Consider the following 10156-nt stretch of genomic DNA (forward strand, 5'->3'; position numbering starts at 1 on the left):
TCACCCAAGCCATTTATTTACCTTGAAAGTATTTGCCACACACCAGACAGGCATAGGCGTTGATATGCGAGAGGGAGATAGAGCAGAGTTTCTCAAAGTCGAAGTCCAGTACACTCCTGAGACAGAACACAGGAAAAATGAACAGGGATGAGGAGGTGTTGGCCCTACATGACACAATGCCACACACATCCTTAAGAGAATGCTTTAACAACATATAAACCACATACCCAGCACTCCCTCAAGGCAGGCTCAGTGTCTGCATCAAATGCCCACAACACGCTTTTACATTAGCTTCAACCAACCGTGGATCGATAAAATAAGTTACATCTGCACTAAACATACACAGACTTTTTCCCCTTTGCCCATTTTCCCTAAATGACAACTATTTTACACAACGCTGACACTATATTTGGGATTAGTAATCTCAGATCATTTAAAGCAACTGGAGGACATGCATAGAGTATATGTAAATATCAACCCACTGGTCTTACAACTTGCACAGTCAGATTTTGGCATGTATCACAGAATCTTGGTTCCACTGCACCCACAGATATAAGAGAAAACCTTTCCACAGTGGCTCACTCCTGTAGTTCGGGCACTTGGGAGACTGAGTCTGGAAGACTGCAAGTCTGAGGCCAGCTCCAGCTACATAAAGAGTCAGATGTCGAAAACAACAACAACAAAAAGAACCTTCCATTATATTCACACTGCAGGAAAAGCAACAAATAGGACTAAAATAAGAGCCCAGCAGCACTGAGAGAGCGAGAGGACATAAAGTGTGAACACAATTAGAGACAAAAATTTCTGCCAGGCATGGTGGCACACACCTTTAATTCCTGCACTCGTGAGGCAGACGCAGGGGGATCTCTGTGAGTTTGAACCAGCCTAGTCTGCACATTGCAGTCCAGGCCAGTTGGGGCTACATAGTGAGACTCTGGCTCAAAAATAAATAAAAATTTTAATTTTATTTAAAAAAAAAATGGCCAGGCAGTGATGGCTCATGTATTTGATTCCACGACTCGTGAGACAGAGGCAGGCGGATCTCTGTGAGTTCAAGGCCAGCCTGGTCTACAGAGTGAATTCTAGGACAGCCAGAGCTGTAACCCAAAGAAACACTGTCTCAAAAAAAAACCAAAATAAACAAACAAATAAATAAATAATGGAAAGTGGTTGGGGGATTTTGCTCAGTGGCAGAGCACTTGCCCAGCAACCACAAGACCCTAGCACACACACACCAAAAAAGAAAGAGAAAAACCATGAGAGAGAAAAGGAGGGAGGGAGCACCTGAAGAAGTTTAAGACAACACCTACAACTAGACCTGGTTATTAAAGCACAAAGCAAGGGATGTGGCTGCTGAGCAGAAAGGGACAAAAAAGTCTCTATGTCCACTGAATCCAGGACTGTGAAAGAGATTTAACAGTAAATATTAACAGTTGCACTGTTGAGGGACCACTAGCCACACATGGTTATTAATAACTAAGTTTGAAATTTAGTTCCTGGGCTGACGTGTAGCTCAGCGGTAAAGCATGTCCAGCATGAATGCCCTGGACTTGACTTCTAGCACCACAAAGAAACTAAGAAAGCAGTACTTCAACTGCTGACGCCATATTTCCAATCCTCAAAAGCCATGTGCAGCCTGTGCGTCCGACAGCGGACAGCCCTTAGGAAGAGCAATTATTGATGGGCTTGGTGGGGTACCCCAGCACTTAGGAGCCCAGGTGGGAAGATCAGCATTCAGCGTCAGCCTGGGCTGTATGTCAGAACTTTGTCTCAAAGAAGTAAAACAAAACAACATTTTAAATGCAGTTCTCTGTTGTGGAGAGTTCTACTGGACAGCACTACCCTAGAAGATAGGCTGTGGACAACTGGAAATCAAAGAAAATAGAAGACAAGGAGACTATCTCTGCTACACACAAAAAAAAATGTTCTGGAACTGGAGAGATGGCTCAATAGTTAAGAACAAATGCTGCTATTGCAGACAACTGGAGTTCAGTTCCCTGCACCCACGTTAAGCAGCTCACAACCACCCATAGGGTCACTTCCACACCCTCTTCTGGCCTCCACAGGCGCCTGCATGCACGTGATGCACATCAACTTGTGAAGGAATACACATACACATAAACAACTGAATCTGGAAAATGAGAAGCCCACACCCATGCTCTTAGGTGTGTCTCACTTTCAAGTACCTCTTTCCCTTAACCCTGTGCTTCAAACCCCAACTCTGCTTCATTAACAAGAAAAATATTGTATTTTGTTTAATGAATCCTGAAAATCTAGAATAGCACCCAATAAGTGGTGTGGATTCAATAAATATTTCAGTTTGCTACTGTAACTCCAGGTACACCACGTATCCCTTAGTTACAAAACATAAATTCAGAATTGGCTAAAAGCTCTTCATGTGTATGTGTGCTCACTTGCCAGGCAGTGGTGGCGCATGCCTTTAATCCCAGCACTCTGAGTTCCAAGGCAGCCTGGTCCACAGAGTGAGTCCCAGGGCTACACACGAGAAACCAGCAAAACAAACAAATGCACTCTGCCACCTTAAAGGGACAAAATGGAAAACATGGCAAAAAGCACAATTTTCAAGGCAGAAAGGCTTAAAAGACTATTCAGTTTGGAGGATTTTCTACCAAATCTTTACTATTTTCTGCATCTCAAAATCTACTGATTTTGCTTGTTTGTATGATACTGGGGATTAAACCCTGGGTCTCTGACATGTCAGGCCAAGTGCTCTACTACTGAGATATAGCCCCAAGACTTTTCCTCATCCTCTCTGTATCACTGACCTGTTAATGGTATCCAGATACGGGCAGTGACGACTCCTCCGGTCCTCAGAATCCACTCGGCCATTCTTTGCTGAAAAGAAATCCATCACAGACTTTTAAAATGGAAAACTCGTGCTGAGCTGTAACTCAGTGGTAGAGCATTTAACTAGCAAGGGCAAGATTTGCTCTTCCACAGCATCATAAATGGAGGACAGGAGACTACTCAAATCACAGGTACAAGCAAACTAAAAAAAACAAAGACAAAATTGTTTCCATTTTGTTTTGTTTCTATTTCCCATGAAAATGGGAAAATTTGATCAACTAAGATTAAGATGAGCTTTCACTTCTCTTGTAGTGACAACATTCCAAAACTGCAAACCGAGAGTAGATCTATTACATATATAAACATCAAAAGATTAATTCACGTTTTACATAAAGAAATCCAGGCAAGTGAGATGGCTTAGTAAAGGCGCTCACCACCAAATCTAACTACCTGAGTTCAATCCCTGGGATCTACAAGGTAGGAAGAGAGAAGTGACGCCCACTTAGCTGCCCTCACCTCCACAGGTACACCATGGTACATGCATACACACATATAAATAAGTAAATGTACTAAACTCTTTTTTCACCAGGTATGGTGATGCACACCATTAATCCTAGCCCTTGAGAGGGAGAACAGGAGAACTCTGTGAGTTCAACAGTCAAGGTTACTTATTAAGACCCTGCAAATAAATAAATAAATAAATAAATAAAAATATCTAATAAGGCGCTGGGTGGTAGTGGCTCAGGTCTTTAATCCCAGTACTCAGGAGGCAGAGACAGGAGATCTCTGTGAGGTCAGCCTGGTCTATAGAGCTAGTTCCAGGATAGCCAAGGCTACACAAAGAAACCCTGCCCCCCAAAAAACAAAAACAAAACAAACAAACGAAACAAACAAAAAATCCAATATATCACAAGTACTAAAATAAGCTGAATATCTTAAATCTACTATTTGTCCAAGAACTGAGAGTTATTCCTACTGGCGAGCTAATGTCTTAGCTGCCACAGCCTCATGGACACTGACGGAAGGCATGTAATCACAGACTAAAACAGAGTCTGTTAAAGCAATGACAGTAGCCAATAATATGACATCTTTGCCACTTCCTGGAGTCAAGTCGCACAAGAGAACAGAAAAAGAGCCAGTGCTCACAGTGGGTTGCCTTACAGAAGAACTCTACCCTTAAAGGGGATCCTATCTGCTTGTGAGCTTACCTCCCGTTTGCTCTATGGAATACAATCTGTCTCCAAAGGCTGTTCACTGTGTCAACATCCTTGACAAGACAATATAGAACCCCTACAACAACCTCCTGCAAAACCCAGGAGAAGCAGAACTGTCTCCAAACTACTGAACTAACACATAGTCAGTACTTTAATCGGGTGCACAGAGATCTTGGCTGAACGGGCTTATTCCAGATAGTACAACAGGACCCTGCATCTAAGGAATTTTGCAAAAACTGGAGAGGGAAACATCTGTAAAGTGATCGATCAGCAGGGCACCTGACCCACGTGGGCTATTCGATAAAGAGGAGCTGTGGTGTATCGTGACAACGTTTAAGTTTAGAACTGTCTCCATCTGAAGGCAGTCCAGTCTGGATTCGACCTCGGGCAGGGAAGCGTAGAAAGTAAGGAAAAGTAAAAAGCAGGCGAAAACTGGGCATCTCAGAGCTCGCGAGGTAAAGGCAAGAGGAGTCTAAGGTCATCTCTGGCTACAACAACAAGTTCCTGAGACCCTGTCTCAAAAAAAGAAAAAGGAGAAGAGAGAAGAAAGCAGGCGAGGATGGAGGGCGCGCCCGTCCCGGCCCCGCGCACCTCGCACCTCCCGCTCGGGCTCCGAGTCCTCGTCGGCCTCGCGTTCCCGCTTCACCCTCACGGCCGGGGGCGCGGGCGCCGGGATTTCTCGCGCAGTCGGCTCGGCTTCACGCTTCACGCGGACCGGGCTGCTCCGAGAGCTCGCCGCCTCGGGCTCCCGCTCGCGGTCTCGCTCCTTCTTGATGCGGCCCGAGCTACCCCGCGACTCGGACTCGCGCTTCCCGCGGGTGGAACCATGAGACTGCCGCTTAGACCGGCTAGACATCGCCGCCACCGGCTAGGAGCTTCCGCGCTGGCGCCGCGCACGCTGGAGACACGCAGCCAATCAGGAGCCGAGCTGGCCTCAGACGCGCAGTTCGCTACGAGTCGCTGAGAGGGACAAACCAGGCGGTTGGACCCTTATAGGCGCTACGCGCCGAGTTGAAGACAGCTGTTGAGCCTGCCCTTATTCATCGCCTCTTCACAGCTTAAAGAGATAGGGATTTTTCACAGGCTACGGTGATCGTAGACGAAAGGAAGCTGGCATTCGACCGTAGATATCTTCAAAACACTTTGTGTCTCGAAATGACAATCCAGAGATGTCCCCTGACCCGGGACTGCCGACCTACACAGGAAAAGGAGTCAGTATTCCCAAATTATCTCCTTCATTCGGGCTTGTACTTGGGAACTTCAATTAGTACCATATTTAGATGGCTCTTGAAATAAGGAAATTGCAAATACTCTGCCAAGGCTCATTTACTGTTTAGCTAATAAAACTCCAAATTCAGTTTTACCAGTGAGTCATGTCTTAGTTTCTACCTACTTGAACAATCCCATCGAGGTATAGTTGACAAGAGTACTACACATTAGACGAGTGTAATTTGCTAAATTCTGATGTGGGAACACTTGTGAATCCATTACCATAATCAAGAAATTTGTCTCACTCCAGAAATGCCCTTGTGCCCCTGTGGAATTTTATACTCAAGTGTTATACAGTGTTTTCACTTTCTGACCTGGCCTCTTTCACGCCTGGTGTATAGACAATCTGTTCCTTTACTTTGCATTGCAATATTCCATCACACAGTTGTACTAGAGTCTGTCACTGTTCTAATAATGAGTTCCTGATTTTCACATTTTAAAACAAGGACTTGAAAAACTATACATGCAGGCTGAGGTACAAAGAATCCCGAAGTTTAAGGCCAGCCTGAGCTACATAGTTAGTTCAAGACTGTCCTGAGCTACATAGCAAAAGGAGAGAAAGAAGGAAGAGATGGCTATACATTATTAGACCCTTAAAAGCCTTGGCTCCTCCCATGGGGACAGTTAAGCAAGTGATCTGGGCAGGGGCAGTGCAGCCCCAATGTGGCTGGAATAGGGGCTGGGTATGGGTGGGGAAACTTAGCTGCCTGAGCACTTGTCTGCCTCATTACCTACTAGAGATAGATGTTCTTAGTATGCTCACTTAAAAAAAAAAAAAAAAGCAAGCAACTGGGGAGACGGCTTACTGTACAAGAATGCCTATGTACACACATGAGAACCTGAGTTCAAACCCCCAACGCCCATGTAAAAAGCCTACAGCAGGCATGGCCTGTACATGCCTGTATCCTAGGCCTTTGGACGTGAGACAGCGGGGCCACTGGGGCTTGGTGGCTGCCAGCTTAACTCCAGGTTCAGTGAGAGATCCTACCTCCAAAGAATGAGTAGAGAACACAGAGCAGAGCACCTGGTAACCTTCTCTGGCCTACACCACACACACCCACACACCCACAGGAAATTTAGGCACAGTTGGATCGGGTCAACCAAGTGGCATATGTAACATTTTCCTTTTTGTCCTGCCATAAAGAATGAAATTATGTCCTTTGCAAGGAAATAGTGAACCTAGAGATCGTGTTAAGGGAATTCAGTAAGAGTTGGAAAGATGAATCGCAAATATTGCATGTTTTTCCCATATGCAGAACCTAGATTTAAGGTGTGTGTGTTAGAGAGAGAAATGAAAGAATAAGAGGCAAGTTAGAGGTCTAAAGGGAGAGAAGCGAAGGTGATGCGGATGATAAAATATCACTTTCTCATGAGCAGAATCTGCCCTTAAATATACGAACAAAGCAGATACACATATACAATATATTTGCTCTCATAATGAAGCCCATTATGTACTGTACACTAAAGAACTAACTTTAAAAGGCTAGAAAAGAAAGCCAGTATCTCTAGTAATAGTTTCCAGTGCTCGTGGATGACTCTCATTGTTTATAATTTCCTGGTATATCACCTATAAATCCTTCTTTTGTGTTGGTGATATTACAAAGAAAGCGAAACTCCCGCCCTAACTGCAGCGCTCCACTAGACCAGGTTCGCAAATCCCGAAAGCATCAACGCTACGCCGCACTGGTGCCTACGCAACCGGAAGAAGGGCACTGGAGCCGGAAGTTGCGGTCCGCAGCCGGAAGTCGGGCTTCGCAGCTGGCGGTTTGAGTTCCGCGGCCGTTGTGGCGGTTGCTGCGGCTCTGCACCCAGGATCCGGATGGAGGCGGCACGGGATCCAGGCCCGGGGCTGTGCTGCAAGCCCGGCGGGCGTCTGGACATGAGCCACGGCTTCGTACATCACATCCGCCGGAACCAGATCGCTCGGTACCGCCCCGCCCCAGGCCCGGCCCGGCCCGGTTCGCCCGGGTGACAGCACCTGACCCCCGCTCGGCTCCCCGCAGGGACGACTACGACAAGAAGGTGAAGCAGGCGGCCAAGGAGAAGGCGAGGAGGCGCCACACACCCGCGCCCACTCGGCCCCGCAAGCCAGACCTACAGGTGTACCAGCCGCGCCACCGAGGTGAGCAGCGGCCCGCCCGCGGCCCCGCCCCCTGGGCCGGCCCCGCCCCTGGCCAGCCCCGCCCCCTGGGCCGGCCCCGCCCCTGGGCCAGCCCCTCTTCTCTATGTCAGGCCCCCCTCCCTCGGCGCAGCCCTTACCGAAGCCACTGCCTCAGCGCCCCCAGATCTCCGCTCCAGGGCTCGTCACCCCAGTTAAGCAACACTGTTACTGAAGGTACATGGGACCCGGACAGGAGTCACTGTCCACCGGTGTGGTCTGCCATGCTCTTTTAATATTCCTGCCACTTGGAAGAGAGAAAGCCTGGCTGAGATTTAAAAAAAAAAAAAAAAATGGCCAGTACATAAAGTGAAATGAACCCAGTCAATGGCCTTTTCCCGGTTTTCCTGTGACCATGAACTCAAGTTAACAAACATATGACACTAAGTTTATGTGCTGTTATTTACAGAGGGTTTAGATCTTAACTACATTAACTCATTGAGTCCGTAGGACACCATAAGCTGAGAACTATTATTTCTATTTCACTGTCCAAAGAGGTGAAATAATAAGTTGTCCAACATCTCAGAGCTGGTAAATGACAGTCTGGATTTGAACCCAGGCCGAGTTCTGTCCATCCTTTCCGCAGCTTCCAGTGATATTTGCTGGAGACGTGTGCATCTTGTACCTACTTTGTAGCAGAGCTGTACTAGGGTAGAAGTAGAAAGGGAAGTTAAAATCCTGATTGACAGCTCCCCAGACACACACACTGTTCACATGCACAAATACCCAGAGACTGTCAGCAGCTTGGAGGCTCTCTTGGTTCTCTTTTTCTGATGATTTTGTGGGTAGGGATTTTAGCAGCACCCCCTTTTCCCTCTCATTCTGGTTTGCCCTTACAGATGCCTCTGCCCACCTAGTCAACCCAGACTGTGAGGAGTCCGGTGAAAGCAGCAGTAGTGGAAGCTCTGAGCTGGAGCCCCCTGGCCGCCAGCTCTTCTGTTTAGAATATGAGGCGGACAGTGGAGAGGTCACATCAGTTATTGTATATCAGGTACGCCCTCTGGAAACAGCTGCAGCTTGAAGGTCCTGGGCCATGATGGAAACTATTGCCAGTCCCTGAGCCAGTGTTTACCTCAGGGCAAACATGTGGGAAAACATGTCTTCCACATGGGACTGCTGGGCATTGTCACAAGGTACAACTATCTCAGCACACAGTGGTTCTTAGTTGGGGGGACAGAGAGAACTTGTGACCCTCACTTGAGAATCACCATTACCGGGGACTCCTGAGAAATGAGGAGCCTTAAGCCAAAGAATTCTATGAGAATGCTGTCTAGGAACAGGGCAGGTCACTTTCCTGAAAGAGACCAGGCTCTGAGCTTCCCGACTCTTCCTCCACGTAGGATGATGATCCCAGAAGGGTGAGTGAGGAAGTATCAGCACACACACCTCTGGATCCAGCCATGCAAGAGGCCCTCAGATTGCGCATCCAGGAAGAGCTTGCAAAGCGCCAGAGGCAACACTGACCGGGCTGAAGGCGGTCAGGCAGGCTTCACTGCACTTGGCAGAATTTCACCCAGGGAGCTCGCCTCTAGTTTGGGGGTACCAGGACCAGTCTATATGATCTTCAGGGATCCTTGTCCTCCCTTTCCAAGCTGCTGTATCCACAAGGGTGTTGCAGGACCACATCTGGCCTACCTCCAGCAGCCATTCCTTCTTGTAGCCCATTTGTCTGAGCTAACATTCTGGAATTTTATGACAGTTTTGGCTAACTTGGTGTCGTGGGAGCAGAGACTTCAGGGAGAACCAGGGCTTATGAAGCCTTTACCCACATGCTGCTGTCTTGATGAGGTCATTTGCCAGGCCCTTTCATGAGCCATACTTGGTATTCTCTGGTTCTTTGATGTTTGTGCTTCCTTCCACACATCGTCCCTGGACTGGTTGTCACTTGTCCTTTCTCCTACCTTTTTGCCATGGGTAAACTCATTCCCCCCACCTTCCCAACGTGACTGTTTCTCTACCACTCAGGAATTTGGAAGTGGGGGTTCTGGGAGCCTGCCTTCCTCACAAGTTCTCCAAGCAATTCTGATGCCAATAAAACAGGAGAACTTTGTTTTTGAGGCCTATTTGGAAGCATATCTCCTTCCCTCCCATGGCTTTCCCAAGCCGCTCATGTGCCCCCCTGCTTTGCACTACGTAGAAGATGTATAGGAGACCTGGGAAGACGATGATGGGCTAGGCTTCAGTCATCTCTTGAAAAACCTGCCTGCTGGGAATGGTGGGACACACCTTTAATCCCAGCACTCAGCAAGCAGAAGCAGGCAGCTCTCTGTGAGTTCAAGGCCATCCTGGAACAGAGGGAGTTCCAGGACAGACAGTCAGGGCTTGTAGAGAGACCCTGTCTCCAAAAAGAGAAAGAAAGTTAAAAAAGAAAAGAAAAACCTGCCTTGCCTAGGCCTACCAAATTGACCCCCCCCCAACTGTAAAAGACCACCTTCTACTCAGACTAGAGGGGAATTATCAAAACAAATTTGAAACTAACTCTCCAATTATGGTTTAATAGTCTTGAATTATTGAAGATGGGAAAGTTGACAATAGCTATGATTGCCTTCCCCCCCCCCCCCATGGTTGCAAAAAAAAAAAAAAAAAAAAAAAAGAGTCCTGGAGAACACCATAGACGAAATGAACGCTTCTCCACCCCATGCTTTCTTCTTTCCCACCTCTCAAGAATATGTCTGAGCATGGTTATGCACACTGACCGCCATGTAGA

General features: G+C 47.3%; 2 protein-coding genes across 4 annotated transcripts in view; one reads left to right on the forward strand and one right to left on the reverse strand.

The window, feature by feature from the left end:
- Usp39 (ubiquitin specific peptidase 39) overlaps positions 1-7402 on the reverse strand; it is a 29821-nt gene extending 22419 nt beyond the window's left edge. The window contains exons 1-4 of one of the 3 annotated variants that reach the window (XM_042273459.2): positions 7270-7402; positions 4614-5217; positions 2787-2856; positions 22-116 (exon numbers count right to left, since the gene is read on the reverse strand). In XM_042273459.2, the coding sequence (XP_042129393.2) occupies positions 22-116; positions 2787-2856; positions 4614-4878 (430 nt within the window). In that variant the 5' untranslated portion in view covers positions 4879-5217; positions 7270-7402. Of the gene's footprint in view, positions 1-21; positions 117-2786; positions 2857-4613; positions 6536-6858; positions 6997-7269 lie in introns of those variants that run through there. The other 2 variants (XM_042273458.2, XM_076566930.1) reach the window with 2 other exon arrangements.
- Positions 7082-9512, forward strand: C3H2orf68 (chromosome 3 C2orf68 homolog). The gene is made up of 4 exons (XM_006995998.4): positions 7082-7217; positions 7295-7413; positions 8289-8440; positions 8790-9512. Exons 1-4 carry the CDS (start codon positions 7111-7113, stop codon positions 8910-8912), a joined length of 501 nt encoding a protein of 166 aa, XP_006996060.1. The 5' UTR covers positions 7082-7110; the 3' UTR covers positions 8913-9512.
- The last annotated feature ends 644 nt before the right edge of the window (positions 9513-10156 follow it).

Source organism: Peromyscus maniculatus, chromosome 3, assembly GCF_049852395.1.
Source record: "Peromyscus maniculatus bairdii isolate BWxNUB_F1_BW_parent chromosome 3, HU_Pman_BW_mat_3.1, whole genome shotgun sequence".
NCBI lineage: Eukaryota > Metazoa > Chordata > Mammalia > Rodentia > Cricetidae > Peromyscus > Peromyscus maniculatus.